The 21,405-nt window shown below is 45.8% G+C and overlaps 1 protein-coding gene across 1 annotated transcript in view; it reads right to left on the bottom strand.

Annotated features, from left to right (window-relative positions):
• The window catches only part of EGFLAM (EGF like, fibronectin type III and laminin G domains), a 155,741-nt gene that overhangs the window by 24,624 nt on the left and 109,712 nt on the right, over nucleotides 1–21,405 (bottom strand). The window contains exons 11-17 of the mRNA XM_036886056.2: nucleotides 21,049–21,149; nucleotides 18,973–19,117; nucleotides 15,426–15,615; nucleotides 9,144–9,269; nucleotides 7,749–7,992; nucleotides 4,620–4,731; nucleotides 561–677 (exon numbers count right to left, since the gene is read on the bottom strand). Of these exons, the coding sequence (XP_036741951.2) occupies nucleotides 561–677; nucleotides 4,620–4,731; nucleotides 7,749–7,992; nucleotides 9,144–9,269; nucleotides 15,426–15,615; nucleotides 18,973–19,117; nucleotides 21,049–21,149 (1,035 nt within the window). The remainder of the gene's footprint in view (nucleotides 1–560; nucleotides 678–4,619; nucleotides 4,732–7,748; nucleotides 7,993–9,143; nucleotides 9,270–15,425; nucleotides 15,616–18,972; nucleotides 19,118–21,048; nucleotides 21,150–21,405) is intronic.

Raw genomic sequence — 21,405 nt, forward strand, 5'->3', positions numbered from 1 at the left:
CTGGAGAGATCATGGGCAGCCCTGAGAGAAGGAAGAATAGGCAAATACGAATGGGGCCAATGCCCTCTATTTCTTACTAGCTGAGTGTTTTTTTAACCTTGTGTGGAAGGACTCTTTAATCTATGCTCTTAAGAGCTTGGTTATATGACTGATGAACAACTGCTCAACTGTGGGGGTGGGGGTGGGAATGAGAGCTGGCTCTTGCCTTGAGCAAACAAAACAACCCCAAAGAGAAGCATAGAGCCCAGAGTCACTGGGCTCCATTCACCTCCTTCCCCTGTGCTGAGTATCTGTGGTGCCTGATGCTGGTTGCAGTCTCTGAATAGTTCAGTGGATTTGCTGGAAAAGCTCATCTTCATTGACTTGCATTCATGGAATGTCTGCTGGCATAGGCCCGGGCACTGACGTTATAAGGAAGTAGCACTGGAAAGCAATGCTGTGAGCATGTTAAAATTTCTCAAAGCTTCTCTTTTGGATGTAGCAGATTATTGATCACAATACTCAACTCCACTGTCTGTAGTCAAGGTGGCACAACAAACGTGAGTGAGTGAAGCCTGTACCTTCTGGATGCTCCCACTAAATGGCATGAGGACGCCCGAGTTCTTCTTCACGTCATCGTAACTGGGGACTCCACCAATAAAAATGTCCATGTTGCACTTAATCTGTGTGAAGCCTCCCTGCCAACAGATTAAAAATGAAACACGGTATAATTCAGAAAAGATAGTTAAGACTACCAAATAAGGAGAGACAGCCTCAAAACCCATCATGACTGTCTGCTGGCTTGAGTTTCACATTGTTTTGCATGGCTACTTATCACCTGTTTGAATGTTTGCAAATTTCTTAGCCTCTTTGAGACTCAGTTTTGTCATCTATGAAATGGGAATCACCCATCTACCTCACAGCTGTGTCACAATGAATGTGGCAGACTGCATCGCCGTTGGCGGCAGCTGGGGCACCTTCAGCCATACTCATCTCCCCAAAGGAAGGCTGCCTCCAACCTGTCAGCCTCAAGTGGGGCCATGTGCTGTGCTTTAGGCAATAAAACATGAGCAGAAGAGAAATGCCTCACTCCTGGGCAGAAGCCTTCAGAGCCAGGGAATGGCTCACCATGCCCTTCCCCTTCCCTCTCTTCCTTCATCCTGGCCTCAGCTCAAAGCTGCAGCTGACCATTGGTGGACATGGAAGGTGAGTGAGAAATAAACCCTTTGACAAGCTGCTGACAGTTTGGGGTTGCTGTGACTGGCTGTACCACAGTCCAGCCTCTCTTGGAGCCTGAGATCCCACTTACTTAGCACTGTGTCCAGAGGTGGACACATAATCAGCATCCTAGTATGGCCACCTATTGTCATAGGAAAGACAGAACCTCTTTAGGGCAAAAGGAAAGGAAGGCATGGCGGATGGGAGGTATTCCTTGTTTCAGCTACAAAGGGCATAGAAGTTCTTCCATTTTCCAAATTCCCAGAGGACTCCCCATGGTCAATCCCCAGGGCTTCCCTGCTTCTGCTCATTTAAACAGCCAGAACTCCAATGGGTGGGCTAGATAACAAGCTGTGTGTAGTATTCAAAATGTCTAAATTTCTTCAAACATGAGCTGTAAGCAAATTCTGGAGGATGCCCAGACTTTAGGAAACGTTAGTGTTTCCTTTGATTTATGGTAAAAGAAACACAAAAAGTAGCAGCATTCAGTTTTTAATTTAACAGATATTTTGGTGCACCTACTTTGTCCCAGGCACTAAGTGCTAGACAAACAATAGTAAATCACAAAGGCCCGGTCCCTGACCTTCAGAGGCTTCCACAGGGGGAATATAGACAAGCAAGCGGGCAGGTGGGATTGGCTCTGTGAGGACGGTGCAGGCAGCTCTGAGGTACCTGCAATGGGGGTGTCTCATCCTCCACCCAAGACACTGAGAGCTGGGGAGTGGTCTGGGGAGAGTTAGCATTGCAGACGCTGGATGCCATCAGGGCTTGGGGGGAATAGACGTAGAGCAGAGCCTGGAAGGACCAAAGAGTGCAGGCTCTGCAGTGAGCTTTAAGCAGGAGAGAGAATAGTCAGCACTATGCTTTATGAAGATCACTGGCCAGAAGGAGGAGAATGGATCTGGGGTCTGGTCGGGGAGACAGGGCAGGCAGAGAGGGTGATGCTCCCCATCTGCAGGGGGCTCACAGAGGCTGGGTCAAGCCAGGTAGCGGCAGGGAGGTCTTGATTAGATTACAGACCGAAATGCCTTCTGTCCATAAACTTCAGGCCGTTTCCAGGGCTCTTATTTAACTGGAGAGGGTGGGGGAGGGTTCATCGAAGGAACAGAAGGGACTTTAGGAGTCCTCGAGGCCTGACAGGATACCCAACTAGGCAGGAACTGTCACCACACACCCACAGGCACCCATCGCTGTCTGTGCTGAGTTTTGGCTCTGTCTAGCCAATGGGGCCAGGCCTTGTGGGGTGAGTGCCGGTTCCTCTGGCCACTCACCAGTGTCCTCCCCGCCATCCTCTTATTACCCAGAGGCGGGGCTGCAGCTGCCACCCCCTTGGGGTCCCCAGGAGAGAAGCAAATAGGCCCCAAAGTGGGCCTGTCCGTGTTGAGGCACTTCCTGCTTGGATCTGCCACTCTGTTTAGCTGAACGTGGTTGGAAAACCTGAGCAAAGCCTCAGCTGAGCTTTTCCAAAGCCCTCAGCGCACTTCTTGGGAGTCCCACACAGCTCAGCACAGCCCTGGGAGGTTGGCATTTCTCAGTGCCGTCAGCTTGGCAAACCGGCCAGGCTTAATCTGGACACTGGGGGGCCTTGGGCGTGGCGCAGCCCCCAGGAGTGTCCTCCAACCCCTGCCCTGACCTTTCCCTGAGCTCTAAGGCCACTGCTCCTAACAGCCACGTCTCTGGCGGGGGAGCAGAGTCCCCTGGAGGGAGATCTGATTAAGGCTCAACTCACTGACGTCAAGCCGGGGACTTCCCACTCCTGTGTAGGAGCAGCCTCCAAAGAGCCACCCTCAGGTGCACACAGCACACCATGCGTCCCCTTTCTCACGTCTAGGGGGCGTTCCAGGAGGGCTGCACATCCCTTCCAGAGGCCAGGGTTCTCCCATAGAGTTTCAGTCCCTGAGGGCAGCAATAGAAACCCTGAGGAGTGGTTCTCACGTCTGCTCGTCTCTCCCCTGTAGGATGGCAGCGGTAGATACTGTGTCCTGAACAGTCCCTTGTGTATAATCAAGGGCCGTTACCCGACTGTTCACAAGCACTCCCAACCTAACCTTTTGTTCCTCTTGTACAGATGTTTGTAACTCATGTTGAGTGAAAAACACTGCTTTCGAATTTAGATTATTAAGTCAACATACAGTCAGGTCTATATTTAAGAGCTTCTGATTCTATCCTGGACTGAGGTTAGCTGGTAGAATTTTCTGGTCTGTATGAGAAGTGACTCCTGTTCCCCCTTTAAAATCCATTTCCCTTCATCTTCCTTCCCACCTCGCTCCCTTTCTTCCCACCTTCCTTCGTCTTTCCACAAATACATATGGAACCTGTCCCAGGTGTGAAGGGAGCTCCTTGAGAACCCCTCTTGGATCCCTTTCATCCCAAGGACGACCTTGGTTCTGGCAGGACCGCCCACCACTGCCGCCCCTGGGTCTGGCCTCGGATGTGGGGGTCCTTTCTTCCCTCTTCTTCGACCAAATACCTCCTCCCCCACCAAAGTCTCTTTTCCATCCTTTTCTTTTTTCTCTGAATCTGTTGTCTTGCCAGAACACCCACATTCATCAGTGCTGTCTTTGACTCTTGCAATGCACCAAATGAAGACTGTTGGGAATTGAAATGATGGCAAATCCAAAGTCTCTTCTGTTTTAGGGGACTGCAAATTTTTTGTGTGCAAAATTCTAGGTTATGGTTTAAATAATTCTCTCTTCTATCTTCTTAAAAGCATGATTTTCTTTGGACATGACCTTGGAAATAAAATCATATGTGAAGTTACAAACTTGACTGGAAGTCCTGTGCTCTTTAGGTCATGATAGTACTCTTTTAACTAATAATAAGTAAAGCTACAGTGTTGCCCATGTGCCGAACACTGCTGTGTTTTACATATATATTTCAATTTGCACAACTCTATGAAGTAGGCACATGTACCACCATTATCCCCAGTTTACAGATGAGGAAACACAAACTTGAAGGTCAAGTGGCCAGTCTAGGTTCACACCCCTGGTAAGTACTGGAACTGGATTTTGAACGCAGGAGTCTGGTTTCAGAGCATATGACCTTGGCAGATGTGTGACCCACATCACTGGCCCTGCCCCGGAGTCTGTGTTCTGACTCACCTACTACGTTACACACTGACACAAGGCAGAGATTGGCAGTGGGGCCGGGGAGGCAGGCAGTTGGGTAAGCGTTGTACCTGCATTAGCCAACTCAGGGCCTACTCCTACCTATGAGGCCTCTCCTCTCACTCTCCCCATCCGCAGCTGAGGGAGAGAAGAGCGAAGTAACTTGCCCAATGCGGAGCTCAGGGGCCAACCAGGCAGCAGGGCCATGGAGCCCAGGTGCTTCACCACTACACCGCTGCTGCTTTTTTCTCCAGGACAGGAAGAGAACAGTAACCCAGTTCACACTGACCATCAACAGCAAAGGTGTGTCCTCACCTCTGCCATTCCCTCTACTACTTTCTGCTTATCCACCTGTAAAATACCATTCTTCGCTGTTCGAGACACATGCAGCTCGTGCCAGTGGCCCAGGGTGAGGGGGTCTTTACTCCTGTTGAAGGAAGAAAACAATGCGGGTTAACATCCTTGATGTTATGGATAATGTTCATAAGTCCAGCCCTGATGAAACTGATGCTGATATTAGGCACCTCATTCCATTCTATAGAAAGGAAACAACCATGCTTGCTAAGTAAACACAGCAGTAGTGCTCCATGTACTGGCCCCCTTCATGGTAGGAGGGCTGCATTTATTATTTTCATTTATTTGTTACAAGCCTGAAATGTGAGTAGGACAAGCCTGACTTTCTAGTTGATGAGTGACAGGAGGGCAAAATGTGACCATAGTTGCACACAAGCTTTGGGAAAGAGAAAATTATATGAGCTATGGTGTAAAACATAGTTTCCTTGGTATACTGATGTCTGCAGCATCCTCTGAAATGCATAAAAAAGAAGATGGATGGATGGTTGGATGGATGGATGGATACAAGGATAGATATGTGATAAAGCAAACAGAGCAAAAGGTTGATCATAGACTAAAGGTGGTGAGTCAGAGGATGCAACTGTACAATTTCTTTCAGCTTTTCTATATGTTTGAAATTTTTCATAATAAAGTATTTGTTGGAGAGGACAGATTCTATGTTGTCTGTTATTGTGAAAAAGATTAAAAGTACTGAAAAACTCAGTTATTAATTCAAGGTGGAAGCACTTAAAGTTTAAATTGTATAGTTTTACATGTGACTTTCGATAGTGAGGTGTGCATAAAGAGTGTAATTATTGCATTTGTATTTCTTATGATGTGCATAGTTCCTTGGCCTTCACTGAACTTCTCAATTATTTTTTGGTGCCAGATCATCTTTAGAAAACCACCAAGAATACCAATGGGCACAATTATTGAAAGGTCTCCACCACCTCACTTGATTTTTTTGCTCTGGCAAATGCTTTTGTGATTTGTTCTTCGCAATTAGAATTTAATCACCTTGGCTAAATCAATATGCAATAAAGAAACCCGCAGTACCTTTGAAAAAGCCTGTCTCCACAATCAGTAATGGTGCCTTAGCTGTGTTCTTGTCCTATGGAGGTCATTCCCTGTCAATACACTGCCTCCCTTGACACAGTTGTATTGATCACAGCCATTACAAGCTCATTTCACCTGTCTTGATTTTTGAATCAAGTTCATAATGAGTTTGACCACCTTATCCTTTTCCTTAAGTTAAGATGATTTGGCCAATTCCACAACTTCCTATAGCTCAGGCTTTCCCTGAGTTTTCTTAATGAAGCAGGAAGTCTTTAAAATAGTTTGCAAAACAAACATTTCCCGAAGGGGCGTCTCAAGCACCAGCAGTGACTGCTGCTGTCAGGTTACACAGGAGAGGCGATGGGACAAGGGGCAGACACTGGTTTGTTCCCTGGAAACCCAGAGCACTTGCCTGGCCAAGTGCCTTCCTGACAGGCAGGGAAATAATAACATGTGCTTACAAGAGAAAGTTAAAAACACCTCTTGTCAAAAATAAGCACAGAATTACGAAAGAGAGAAATGCTGGACTTCTAAGCTCCCTCATGTCTGCGACCCCACAGCTGGGGCTGCCGCTGCTGAGGGGCAGGGGCGCTCTGTCCAGGAGCACAGATGATGAGCCCCAAGCTTCCCAGGCTCTTTCTGGGCATTCCGGACCCAGGGGGAACCCATTTGAAAGCACAAGGTGATAGTCAAGGTGTCTTCTTTTCTCCACTTGACAAATAGGTCTAAGTGAATTGCTTAGACTGTTTTGCATAATCACATGTAAATTAAATCAATTAAATACCCACCAAAGTTATCTTGAGACATGGGATGTTTTTGCATAACCAGAGGTATAAAAATGTCCATTCCCCAAGGCACGATGTGTCACTGATGTGGCAGAATTCAGCCGTAAGGACAAAAATGAGCTGTCCTTTTAAAGAATTGTTGAAACCTAATGCAGTAAGTATGTCCCATCAGCCATGGAAAATGATCAGCAATTAAGGCCAATGCATGGCTGTAACATCTCAACACATATTCTTTCTAAGAATGACAGTCTAGCAATATGAACTGGGGCAGAACAGGGACTACAATCTCCTTTACAACAACAGATCAACTGATATCCTGCTGTGGGCACCACTGAACAAAAACAGCCTAGTGTGTTTCAAAGGAGAGGCACCAAACGTAGCAACAGGAGGCATGTGTGTGTTAGATTAGCAGGTCTCCAGCTTGGAGGTAAAAACACCCATGGGAGGAACACAGTGAGAAGAGGGAGACAGAAACAAATAAGAACAACACCTGTACCTATCAGCCACAGGCTCTGAGGGATTCACAAAGATCCTGACACACCACCGTCTGGGAGCCATCGATCTGCTAAGTAAATTAATACAAACTAGATAACAGGAGGAAAGCTTTGACGACTCAGAACCAGTTCTGCAGATACCAGCAAGTACCTGAGGAGCATCCACTTACTGCCATGCTACTGAAACCACTCACGGAGCCCTCTTGAGCATGCTGTTCAGGGAGGGGTCTTTGCAATGATTCGTTCTCAGATTCTTTACTTGGAGAGCAGTAAGAGACTTGCTAAATAACTAGTTATCACCAAGGAACAGTGCAAAAGTAAAGTTCAAGTGTAAAGGGAGACCACCAAGGACATTTCTGTTCATTAAATCTCTGCTGATACTTTTTTACTAGTTGTCATATATTTGCTGAGCACTGAGTGATGCTCTGGGCAAGGTGCTGATTAATTACAATTCGTTGAGTCTCTGCTGATGGCATTGTGTGACCTCCGGTGGAAATGAAGGAGTTTACCCCTATTTGAAGCAAGCCCATTTTCCATAGTTTAAAGCAGAGAATCATTCCCTGCTGGATAGTTATTTGAGAAAAGGAAACCTTGCCAGCAGGACAGCATGGTCTATAGGAAGCACATCATCTATATAAAGCAGAACAGGTTTCAGAAATGATAACAGTAGAGAAGACAGGAATAGTGCAAGCTATCAGATGACAAATTCATCTTTTTCCAAAGTGGCTGCTGTTTGGCTTTTTGAGAAAGGGGACCCTAAAGGTCTGGGCCCTTACCTGAGAACACCAGTCCCAGAGCCACAGTCAAAGCGGAACTCCACGTGGCCCCCTGCCATGTTGATGGACAAGAAGTCTCTGCTGCCTGTGTCATAGCTGTACAGGAGGACACCATCTCCCGAGTCCGGCTGAAATGTGATCTCAAACTCCATGAAGGATAGGTAATGCTGGGGCTCCAGTGGCCAAGGTGTTGCAGCATAGGATCTCAGGGACTCACTGAACTGAGGAATGGTCAAGGTGAAAGCTGAAGAAACAAGCACGTCATTAGAAATCCTAGAACTAACCATGTTCTTTTCTGCCTGGGTGCAGTGCTGAACTATGTTTCTGAGCTTCCCTGAAGTTAGGTGGACAGCGTAACTGAATTCTGCCCAATGCAGTGGGGTGGGAGAAGTGTATGGCACCTCAGGTCTGACCTCTAAAACTTCCCTCTATCCTCCATGTGCTCTGTCTTCCCTCACCTGCTGACTGGATGCAGGAATCAGTGGAGCAGTGGAGGATTCTAAATCCCTAGAAGAGCCACTAGAAGCAGGAGTCTGAATCCCTGAATGACTGTGTGGAGCAGAGGCTGCCATCACCACCACCACCACCACCACCACCACCACCACCCACCACTGACTGCAGTGATGTGTGAAGTGAGCAAGGCCCAACATTTATCATGGTAGACTGCAGAAATGTGAGATGGCATATAACAGCTTTTGCTTACCCTGATTCATACACCCTCTTCTAGGTGACGTGGGATTTGACATTATACAGTGTTAATAAAATTTTTTTCCTGGGATGGTGTCTTAGGCTCAAATCTGAATCACTGGTGGAAAAGTGAAAACATTTTCAACCCTGCATGGTTTTCCAAAGTCTTTTACATCTTTAAATTCTTCCATTACTATATGTTTGTATTTGTGTGTGCATGTATGCTTACATGCATATGTGTGTGTGTGTATACTTTTTTATATAATCAGTATATACAAGACTGAGAGGTGGAATAATTCAGCAGAACAGTACAAAGAAAAAGAAACAAGACCACTTTCATCCTATTGCATCATTAGTGTTTCTGTATATATCTTTCTAGCCTTTTCTCTGAAACTACCAGTTATTCTCAGAAACATGAGCTGTAAATGCTTCAAATTGAGTCCGACACAGACCACACACACAAAGAGGCTTTTCAAAGATATTTGAGGACCACGAGGAGCCCACCAAAGCCTGACCTGGGAGCATCTTAAACAGAACATATCACCCTCAAAGACCTTCTAACCTGGTAAAAAAAGATTCTTCCAACCCTCCCCAAAAAGCAATGTTAATCCCATACAAATACATGGGGCTTTGCTAGAGGATGAAAAATACCATTAACATGAATCAACAATGCAGGCAGAAACTGCCATCAAGCTGCTTCTTTCTCACCATCTTCGCAGTGTCGGCCTTTAAATCCCAGGGGGCAGAGACAAACATAGGAGTCGGCTCTGACTGTGGTGCAGGTGCCCCCATTGACACACGAAGCCTCATCACAGAGTCCGCTGCTGCACTCCCCTAAATACAGAATGGGCGTCACAAAGCCAGTTCAGCCCACGAGCCAGTCCAGGACAATGAGCTGACCATGCCAACAGCTCATGGTTCTGAATACACTCAGCTCAGTTCCCACTCCCGTTGACAGGTACCTCTATGCAACTGCAAACCAGACTTCAGGATGAGTGGAACCTGCCCTTTGTTTTAATTGCATTTCAGCTTGTTCTTTATGAAGAGCCACACAGAATTAAAACATGGTGGACGCAATAGATCAAACAATCAATTGGCAATTTTATGACTCCTGACAGGGATGACTGAGTTGTTTCTGCTTTAATTCATCACCCTGCTGTTCCCCTAAGCATATTTCACTCCCTCCAATGTCATCACAGAGTTCATGGTGAAAGCATTCTAATTTGTGTGGCCCCAATTACTGTAAGTGCTGCCACCTCGCCGGTGGAAAATTGAGGCAAGATAAGCATGAAGGAGTGACACAGCCATGCCTGAGCTTAGTAATGTGCCTGAACCGTCCACAGCTCTTCTGGGGCAGGGAGGGATGAGGCACGGCTTCATTATACGTCAACGTGTGCGTTCCAGAACCCCCATTTCTACCTCCAAAGTTACAATCTCATGAGGGACAGGAAGGTGGCCTGGACCAAAAGGTGCTGAGTGGGTAAACATCGATGGGTTCACTTTCCTTACAAACACATAGTGGAGAGGCCTGTAACAGGGGAAACAAATAGATTTTTCCAGGCTGCTTTTCTTCTACTTCTTTGATCTTCCTTTTTTGCTTGCGTATAAGAAATAAGTTAGACAGGTGGGCTGCAATCTGGCCCAGAGCTTAGGTGATACAAAATACTTTTTCTTGGGTTGGAGGCAGAGGGGGTGCATCCCTGACTGAGCAGTGAGCCCAGTGCTGCACCCCGCAGTCCCCAGGGCTGTGCCTGGGTGAGCCCGTAGCCCACCCCGTGAGGTGAAGAGCCCTCCTCGGCCTGATTGTGTCATCTCAGCAGGGAGAGCCTCTCATCTTTTCCTGGTCAGTCCTCTGTGCTTGTTGCATTGATCCAGTCTTTTCACAAAACCTCACTGGGAGGAGGGAAAGGGCTGGATGCCGTGTGCACCCAGGAGAGCCGCTGCAGGGGCTAACAGAATTTAATTAAAGCCCTTCCTGGTGCTCGCCACTCTAGCTGTGCTGGCCTGGCCTCTGTGAATTCCAGCTGGGGCCACTGGAAGTTCAGGCAGAAGTGAGCAGTGGTCTCTTCAGCCACAGCCCCGAGAATGTCCCCAGCACCCACAGTGTCCACAGAGGCTGAGTGATGGTGCAGAGGAAAACCTCCCATGGTCCCTGCAAGTGACCAATTTCTATGGGCTGAGATGCTTCCTCAGAGAAGGGCTGGTCGCACGGATAGGAGGGGCCCCTGGGTTACTTTACATATACGTGGAAACATCAGTTTACAAATTTACACTGGAACTGTTTTTAAGAGGTGGGATTGGGTGGGGGGAAGAAGCTAAAGGTACCGCACTTGTTTACTTCCTGGAAACAGTGTTTCAGCAGGATGACCTGGTATGCAAGATGGATTGTGAGTGACGCAGTGGGAAAGAGGGAAGCGATCCTATGTGGAGGTAAACCAGGGCAGACAGAGTGTCGGCAGAGGAAAGGGAGAGAAAAGGAAGAATCAAAGAGGCACAGAGGGAGAAGAGAGCCAGTTCACTCTCCAGGATGAAGGTGGGGGAAGGCACATGTGGAACCCCAAGGCCCGCAGCCTGGAAGACTGAAACAGTGATGACAGCAAGGAAATGGGTGTGTCTGTGACCAACTGGTTGCGGGGGAGCAAAGAGATTGGCTTTTGCTCAGTTTAAGCATAAGGTGACTGTGGAAACATCTACTGCTGAGCTCTGTGGGCAGAAAGGGGTCCCCACAGCTCAGCGGGAGGGGCAGCAGCAATGTGTGGGGAACCCTGACACCAAGAATGGACTGGTTGCCTGAGAGGACAAGCTAACAGAGCCCCAGGAACTCCCAGGGAGCCGGGGGAGGCTGGGGAGCCAGCAGAGAAGATGAGAGGAACAGGCTGAGGGCCTAGACGGCAGGCTCACAAAGCTCCCGGAGGAACAAGAGCAGAGGGATCAGAGCTGACACAGCCAACAGGTCCAGGAGGCAAAGCTGTTGGTTTTGTAAAGAGATGACTATGCACAGTCTCAGGATGGCAGTTTTGCTGTGCAGGGGACGGCAGAAGCCCCATCACAGGAGGTGCAGAGAGGGGCCCTGCAAGAGTTGCTAGAGTCAGTCTTGAAAGAGAAAAGAGAGGTTCCTAGGGTTCCCGGACCAAAAGGACAGCAGGGTTGTGCAAAGCATGGCACTGGCATAAGCCAGAGAAAATCTCAGCAAGTGTGAATAAGCAGGGGTTTGATGGGAAAACCAGTCATCTTTCTTTTCCTGAACCTCTAACTAGAATCGAGCGTGTCCTTTAGTTATTAACACAGGCAGTTCTTGTGACTTGTGACCATCAGACCTGAGTTATTGTTGTATCACCTGCCACAGTTGCAGATGTCTTGAAACATCATCTATTAGCATTACTATTTTGAAATCAAATATCATTTATGCTCATCACTACTTTGAAGTTACGGTAGTTACTGCATCCACCATTAAAGAATCCTGTACTTTAATGCTTTATAAAGAAGCACACATATTATTATAATATCAAAACTTCAAAATATTGTATAGCTTTATTTCAATGTAATTGCTTCCTTTCATGTATATTATTCTCTGCATTGACAAACATCATTTTGAGAAGAGGTCCACAGGTTTCACCAGGCTACCAAAGAGGTTCATGCACACACTGATGTGGCAAATCCAGGCAATATGCCTTCAGAGGCCAGGCTCTTAAATACCACATGAGACTGATGCACTTCTGATTCTTAAGTTCTGAGTCATCACAGGTATCCAATGATGCATTTTGCAGACATTATCTCACACAGTACTTTTATGATTGTTCTAGTCATCACTGTTTATTGCATGCTTTGACTATGTGATCACATGGGGACAAAATCACATAGGGGGTAACATATGGATAGTATTCCCTTCCTTTTAAGTAAACTTGATCTTTGGTGGTTTTAAAAATGGTATCACCTTTAAGAGTAAGCCAAGTGGAAAGAAGCAATTTGAAGCCAATTGGGGAGCCTCTGATATGGTAGATGTGGTTAAGGGGCAGGTACTGGAGACAGAGTAGCTGAGGTCAGATAGATTCAGGCTCAATTATTTACTAGCTGTGAGACCTTGGGCAAGTTACTTAACTGTTCTGTACCACCAGTTTTCATCTGTAAACACTAAGGCTAATCATAGCACCTACATCATAGGAATCTTGGGAAGATGAAAGTAGTTGAGAATAGTGATATAGTAAGTGCTCAACTAATATTAGTTACAAAATAAATCATCCTGGAGACATGAGGACTGAATTCTAGCTCAGATCCAGGAGAGAAGAATGAATTGGCATGCGGTAAAGCAAATGTAGCAAAATGTTAATGGCAGAATCTGAGAAGGGGCACATGGTGTTAACTGGGCATTCTTTCAAAGTAACATCTTAGAGATGGAGGGAAAAGAGACCCAAGAAAGGGACTTGCCATTTCTTGTCATTTCTTGCCAAGGACAATGTGAGGATGTGATGCTTACAGTTATGGCACCATGTTGGGATTATGAGTTAAAAACAAGAGAATCACAGAGAAACCAATCCAGATTGAGTCACTGTTATGAACTAAAATTCAAAGGTCCAAACTTCATAAATTGAAGCCCTAACTCTCAATGTGACTGTGTTTGGAGATAGGGCCTTTGAAGAGGTAATTCAGGTTAAATGAAGAGATAAGTGTAGGCCCCAATACAATCTGGCTGGTGTTCTAGGAAGAGAGACACCAGGGATGTGAGCATAAACAGAGGCCGTGAGGACACAGAAGATAGTCATCTGCAAGCAAGTCAAGGAGAGAGGTCTCAGGAGGAACTAAACCTGCTAGCACCTTGATGTTGGATTTCTAGCCTCCAGAACTGTGGAAAAATAATGTTATTTAAACCATCCAGTCTGTGGTATTTTGTTATGACAGCCCTAGCAGACTAAAACACTCACTGAATTAGCCAACCTTACAGTTATCTACCTACTGCCTTGAGGATGGAATAAATGTCCTTACTGATTTGAAAACAATCCTAGTCTTTTCAACAAATAGTGCTGGAAAAACTGGACATCAACATGCAAAAAATTGAATCTAGACAGAGACCTTATACTCTGCACAAAAATCAACACAAAATGGATCACAGATCTAAGTGTAAAATGCAAAACTATAAAACTCCTGTAAGATAACAGATAAAAACCTAGATGACCTTGGGTATGGCAATGACTTTTCAGATATAACACCAAAGGCACAGTCCATAAAAGAAATAACTGATAAGCCAATCTTCATTAAAATCAAACATTTCTAATCTGTGAAAGACAGTGTCAAGATAATGAAAAGACAAGCCACAGCCTGGAGAAAACATTTGCAAAAGATACATCTAATACAGAACTGCTACAAAAAATATACAAAAAACTCCTAAAGCTCAACAATAAAAAACAAACAACCCAATTAAAAAATGGGCTGAAGACCGTAACAGATGCCTCACTAGAGAAGATATGCAGATGGCAAATAAGCATGTGAGAAGATGCTACACATCATATGCCATCAGAGAAGTGCAACTTATAATGAGATACCGCTGTACATCTATTAGCATGGCCCAAATCCAGGACTCTGATGACACCGAATGCCAGCAAAAATGTGGGGCAATGGGAATGCTTGTCCATTCCTGGTGGGAACGCAAAATGGTACAGCCATTCTGGAAGACAATGTGGTGGTTTCTTACAAAACTGAAGATGCTTCTATCATAGATCCAACAATCACACTTTTTGGTATTTACACAAAGGAGTTGGAAACTTGTGTCCACCCAGAAAACCTGTACAGGGGTGTTTATAGCAGCTTTATTCTTAATTTCCCAGACTTGGAAGCAACAAAGATGTCCTTCAGTAGGTAGATGGATAAATAAACTGGTACCTCCAGACAATGGAATATTATTCAGTGCTAAACAGAAATGAACAATCAAGCAATGAAAAGACATGAAGGAACCTTAAATGCATATTACTAAGTGAAAGTAACAAATCTGAAAAGACTACATAATGAATAATTCCAACTGTATGACTTTCTGGAAAAGGCAAAACTATAAAACAGATCAGTGGCTTCCAGGAGCTGGGAGTCAGGGGAGGAGAGGGATGAATAGGCAGGGCACAGAGGATTCTTAGGGCAGTGAAAATACTCTGTATGGTACTATAATGATGAATATATGTTACTATACATTTGTCTAACCCATAGAATGAACAATGCCACGAGTGAACCACAGTGTAAATTTTGGACTTTGATTGATTATGATGTGTCAATATAGACTCATCAATTGTAATAAATGCACCATTCTGATGAGTGGATGGTGACAACAGGGGAGGTGATACATGTGCAGGGACAGAGGATATATGGGAAAGCTCTCTGTACCTTCCCCTCAATTTTGTTGTAGACTTTAAACTGCTCAAAAAATAATTTCAATAACAAAGAAAGAAAGAAAGAAAAGAAAAATGGAAAACAACTCCTAGCTCTGTTGTTTTGGATAAGTTATTTAACTTATAAAAGCCCCAGTTTCTTCATGTATAAAATAGGTGTGGAAACAATTTTTACCTCCTCAAGGTAATGTGGGGACCACATGAGAGGGCACATGAGACAGTCTTGGGCACAGTGGTCAAGACAAGATTTGACAATTTCTCTCAGAAGCAGACAGCTCTTCGTACATTATAGTGTTGGCTTCACTGGGCCAGGTGGGGAAGGGTTAAAGAGCTGGCCTGCCAGTTGCTTTGTCTGATGAGACCGCAGCCCTTGTATGAAGAGGGCCAAGATGGCAGCAGGACATAACCAAGAATGTGGTACCCATCTTGTTGCCCATGCCTGGTGGTCAGGTTCAGGGTCCTCATGTCTGCAGAGCACCAGTCCCACCCTGTGGGCCCATCTCCCTCCTGAAGTTCTGCATTCACTGGCTGCCTAGAGTTTCAGTGAAGCCACTCGCCTCTCTGGCCCACACCAGGAAGACAGCCACACAAAAGCACCCCAGCCCAGAGGGCAACCACTTACCCACATCGGCCCCGCTGAGCGCTTTCCCCAGGGGCCAGGGCCTCATGTCCACTCTCTTCCCGTTAACAGTGAGTGATTGCACACAGCCTTGAAAGCCTCGGTTTGTTCCTGTTGCTCTGACCAGCCAGTAAGCACTGGGGGCCCCACCAAGATAGAGAGGCGTCCGGAAAGTGATTTTACTGTACTGGCCCTTTAAGAAAGATGAACACTGATTCACAGCACAAAGTCCAAAGCCAAAACACAACAGATTTTAATGAGGGACATGGTTAAGATGTAGTTTATATCCCCAGTGCCTTCTTCTGTGTTTACCTTTAAGACACTGCCCTACTGGAAAATGAAACCCAAATTTGCCATGGGAAACTCAACGAGGGCTGTGTTTTGAGAGGGATGGTTTTGGAATGCCTAGAAGGTATATCAGAGCCAAGAACAACCCTACAGAGCCAAAGCAGTGTACCATGCTGGACATCCAAAAAAAACTTTCCCTTTCCAGTCTTGACACCAATTTGCTGTGTACTTTGGATGGGTCATAGGGCTATTCTGTGCCTCAGAAGGTGATGCTACTAATTTTGTGTATATGTGGGCTAACGTTTCTCTTTTCACTACATCCTGCAAGAAACATCATGGGTGGGTGGCGAGGGAGGGAGGATTGACAAATAGACTGTGCTGCAAAACATTTTGAAATTTGCTCATGGACACGACTTTTTTAAAAGTGTTGATACAGTTAGGTAGGGATGTTTCCAGTCTTACAGAAAACCACAGTCTGGCTTGTAGGTTTTCAGGTTATAAAATAGAGCTGAATATTAGGTGGGACAAAATTAAGGTGCCCTTGGACATTTTTTTTTTATTACAGGAATAACGCATTCATTTGGATTAAAGGGTTTAGAAGGGGGTTGGGAAAAGACATTTATAAATGCCCAGAATATAAGCCACTGGAATGTAATCTTTATCCCTTATACTTTTGTTATCAACAAGTAGAACATACCTAATCATTGCTTTATCTTTTTTAATGAATAAAGAATCATTTGTCAATAGTATATTGAATATGGGCTAGACAGCTTTATGTACTTAGTGGATTTTAAGGCTTAATTGCTGGCCAGCCCCCGGACATCCTGCTTTCCTTAGATGAATTGAGCACCCTGTTGGCTTATGTCAATTCACTTCTTCTGGATTCCACCTTCACCCTTCCAGGTCTCCCCCTGATCCAGGACCAAAGCAGGGGCCTGACAGCTCAATCGTTTTCTCCTTTTCTGGAGAATTAAGTGCATCATGGTGGCAGATGGGGGGGGGGGGGTTCCTTTGAGGGTCTCTTCACAACATCCCAGGCAATATAGTCTTTGAGCCTGGCCTTTTCCTTCCTCGGATGGGGGCTGCCTTCCGATCTCTGGAGCCTCCTTTGCCTGCCTATGCAGAGAACTGAATGTGCCCCAGAGTTTGCAATACCCTAGTGCCACCCTTGACAGTTTTTGATGGGTGCTGAAGGGTGAAAGTCCAGTTCCCCTGTTTTGGGTTGGGATCACTCTGAGGTATAACTTACACTCACGCTCCCCTGTGGGATCAGGCTCAAGCCAGACCCTGAAGAACTCTGCATGAGATCTCAATTTGATGACTTCTACCCATTCCCTGTCCATCTTCTTCAGGTTTCCTATGGCAACACATTCTTAATGTGTGATTTGCACAGGACTCTTCTTCTCAGGTCTGTTTCTGGTGAACTCTGATTTAAGACACACTCACTGTCTCCCAAGACAGTTTCTTAAACATTCCACATCTGTTGTCCTATTTATACAACTTGCTTAGCAAGTCCTGGTAGCAGAGAGAAAATATCACCGAGTATCCATAAAATTATGTGCTTCCTACAGATAGTTCTTATATTCATTAAAATCATAGACTCTTAGGATTGGGGAAAAATTTGAAAACTCATATAATCCAAGCTCTTATAGACTGCTGGATTCCTTGTACATCCCTACATAAAGGTTTTGATAAGTTAGTTTTTAAACACCCCTAAAGATGGGAAGCCATCTCCTGAGATACTGTTACACTTATGTCTACCTTTGTATGATTAAGTGGAGCTAAAATTGTCTTGCTGAGACTCTCTGCATTCAGCTTCAGCCTTGAGGGTCCGCAGAGTAAGTCCTTCTTCCCCAAGACCCTCCCTTTGACTCTATGATGAAAAGCCACCAGCCACACCTTCATCTTCTCTTCTCTAAACTAAGCAATACTTTTTCAATCAGTCGTTCCAGGGATTTCATCTTCTTGTTTCACTGACTGCCCTGTGACCATGCCCAGTCTGTCTGGGGCTCCCTGAGAGTGTACATACAGATCTGAATGCAGTTCTTTCAGATGATCAGTCACCCTTAGAGCACCAGAAGCTACGTATATAGTTCGCAGAATTGAATACGATTTTCATCTCCGTTTTTCTAGATGCTATGCCCATATTAATGTGACCCATCATTTCTTTAGCATGTTGCTACCACATGGCTCTGTTTATTAAGCTTTATTGAATTTCCTTGGTTTAGACCATGAGCCACTTTCACATTATTGCTTCTATTACAGCTTCTCCATCCTATTTTCTTGTTACTATTGCAAAAGCTTTTTTATTCCTATCAAACTTAATTTTAATCATATTTAGGCCTATTGTTCTGGCATTTATGTGCTTCTGTAGTTTCTTCTGTCTTTTCATTTCTTAGAAATAAATGCATATATGTACAAGCTATCTCCCCTGGGTTCACAATCACTATGCTTAGATTCTTATCGCTTTGTAATCATTGGAGTAGAAATTAATGGAGATCAGCAAGACATGGCCCTTTGTATAACATGTCCTGCCAGCAAAGAACAGTGATGAGCCCAGGCAGAGAAGAAGCTATACACATATACACAAAGGCTTTCTTGCTACATTTTCCCTCAGAGAATAAGGACACCTGCCTGATTATAATTACAGGCTCGGTTCCTTGGCAAGTTGCTAATCCAAACCATTTATTCTAAACACAGTCCTAAAATTGCCCAGAGCATGACAAATATGTGAATACCTAGGTGATTTGCTGAGTGGCCCAACAATTAAATTGTTTTGCCACTTCCTACAATCATGGGCCTCAAAAAAGGTAGATGAATGGATTATTCTTGTATAGTGAACCAAGTGAACCTTTTGGGACTATTTTCTAAAGCCACAAGATTGCAACACCCCTGCCTTAAAAGCAAGCTTCATGTTTGGCACTAATAATGGCTTCTCTTCTTCCAACACAAGCCACCTTCTCCTCCTGGCTTTGATGTTCTTGGGGAAAAAACATCATGTCCCTGCACATCCACAGGGATGATGCTTGCAAATTCAGTTCTTCTTAGTAGATGTGGGATGGGTGCATGACCCGAAAGCCCATCTAGAGTGGTGACATCCAGCAGGAGCCCAACAGAGCTCAGCTGCATGGGTGCAGCATGATAAATGGCCCATCCAGAGCTTGCATTCTGCCCAGTCTACCTCAGCTCTCTGCAGTGGGACCCTCTCCAGCTGCTACGGTGGGTACTAGGTGGGTGGGCAGAGAGTGAGGCTCAAACTCACCTGGGACTGGCCTGTCACTGGGGTGCCATTGTTCAGTCGCAGCAACCCATTTAGCCCATCTCGGTAGAGCATAACTGTGTACCAGGCCCCTAGTTTGATTTTAGTCTCACTTATCAGGATGGCCACCCCGGTTCCACAATTAAACCTGTGAGGGAAGAAAAGGAAAGACGTTTCTTTGATCAACCAGCTCATCATGTTTTCAGATTCCATGGACATCACTCTGGGGTGATGGCTCCTTTGAGTCAGTCTATTCACAGTTACATTTACAAATACAAAGAAGAGTTGTTTAAAACTATGCAAGGAAGAACTAGACCCCTTCTCTCTGGGGCTATTGTGGTCTAGCTCTTTTTAATCTGCCCATAGAATGTTTAAATGCGAGCCTTCTGTAACCTGATTTTCTATGCAGCTAAGAAAACGATGAGCAACTAAGATTCCCCCTCTCCTTTTCAGAGATTACCAGGTGCTTAAAGTGCATTCAAGGTGCGGTAAATTAGGACTTGAATCATTCTGCTTCCAGGGATTACTCTGGGGACTTTCCCCAACTCCCAAATGACAGACTTAGAGATACTAATAAAATGTAATAAAAACCAAGTCTTCACACTCATTTTGGCAAGCTGGCCGGCACTGCCGTCTGTGTTCAGCTGTGCCCAAGTGCAGGGGCAGCTTCCACGGGAGGTCCATCTTAGGGGTGAGGTGTGGGAAGAAGGGGCGCAGTCTCAGCTGCTCGCATGATCCTTGTTTTTCCCCAGCCTCCCTAGAGCCCAGAGTACCCACTGGTCACTATGCCCAACATCTAGAACTTTGGCCCTTTCCCATCGATTTCCAAATACCAGCCGTGCCTCTTCCGGATGGGTCCTAAGACGGCCAGTGGGGAAGGCAGCGTGGCCGGCCTTGTCCTCTCAGGACACGCACTAGCTGCAGCCCACTTCCCGTGCCCTCCCTGTACCTCGTGATCCTCAGTGGAGTGGAATGGGGCTGAGTGGCCGCGCAGGACAGGCTTACCTAGACGGCGGCTATCAGAATCACTCAGGAAAGCGGTGGAGTTGGGGAACTGCTACCAGCAAATGACCGCCAGTGCTGCTGGGAGCCTAGCAGGTCCTACAAGTGTTAATGCCCCACCGATTAGGACCACTGCCCATATCCTGGGGCCTAACATCCAACTCCCACAAATCAAAGCAGTTAGCAAAGGATGGCGGTTCGTTTTCTACCCCAAGTGGGATGCCCGCGAGTCTTCCCCAGCTTCACCAGAAGTAATTTTTTGTGCTGAAATAATCAAGACAATAATGGCTGATGCTTATTGAGTGTTTGCTATGAGTCAGGCACTGTCCTAAGCACTTTTATGTATTAACTCATTTAATCCTCACAATAACCCTGGGATTTAAACAGGCTTGGAGAGGTTAAATCATTTGCTGAAGGTCAGGAAGCAGGGGAATGGTGCCACAAGGATCTAGGCAGTGCACTGCGGAGAAGATCAAGGCTGATCCCCACTGGTTGTTCTCACCTCCATGGGGGTGGTTAAAGCACTTGGGCCACCACAAAACTCTGCCCCCAGACAAACTAACAGCAGCTTCCAAAGTTGTTGGGAGACAAGTGACCAGGACAGGAGAGACAGGCCAACCCGAGGGAAGATGAGGATGGGGTATGAGCCTCTGGGGACCCTTAGGAGGCTATAGACTCCTCTCTGCTTTCCATGGCTGTCAGTCACATTTCCCTAGGGGACAAAGAGAACCCCAGCCTTCTTCCCACCATGCCCACCAGAGCTCTAGGAGAGAAGCGATTCTACCGTTTTAGCTCACGACTGCCTTCCCAGGACCTATAGCAGTGCCTGCTGTATGTGGCTGCCCAAAACACTTCCTGTGGAATGAATGAATAGTCACAAGGTTCCAAAATTCAAGTTTCAAAGTTATCCTGCAATCCTGACACTCCAGGATTTAGTAAACTCATTCACACTCACCTTACACACACTGTTCCTTTAGTTGCAGGAATCCATCCTGTATATATTTTACCCATACTATAAAAATGTAAATATAATGTAGGGTATTATTTAAAAATCCATGGGGTTTTGCCAGGAGTTACCTGAATTGGAGGGAGCGTCGGATGATCGCCAGGGACATGAAATCACTCCTCCCGTGTTCGCTCTCCCCGCAGTAAAGCAGTAAGCCATTCTCTGCCTCTGCCTGTGATTATAAAACAGAAGCCACATGAGCAAAGAGCCCCTCCTGCTCCATAAAGCGCCACCTGGAAGCACTCATGAATATGAAACCTGAGCATTCCCCTCTGTGGCCTATTTACAGAGGGGCAAGCACGTGGGCTCCAACTAATTCCCAGGTACCTAGTCCCAGCTCATTTCTGATAAATGGCAGCAATAGAAACAAACAGGTGTGAGGAATGGCAGTGAGGCAAGAGGAGGTGGCCCCATGTCTGAGCTGCTCT

The sequence above is a fragment of the Manis pentadactyla genome, chromosome 2 (assembly GCF_030020395.1).
Source record: "Manis pentadactyla isolate mManPen7 chromosome 2, mManPen7.hap1, whole genome shotgun sequence".
Lineage (NCBI taxonomy): Eukaryota > Metazoa > Chordata > Mammalia > Pholidota > Manidae > Manis > Manis pentadactyla.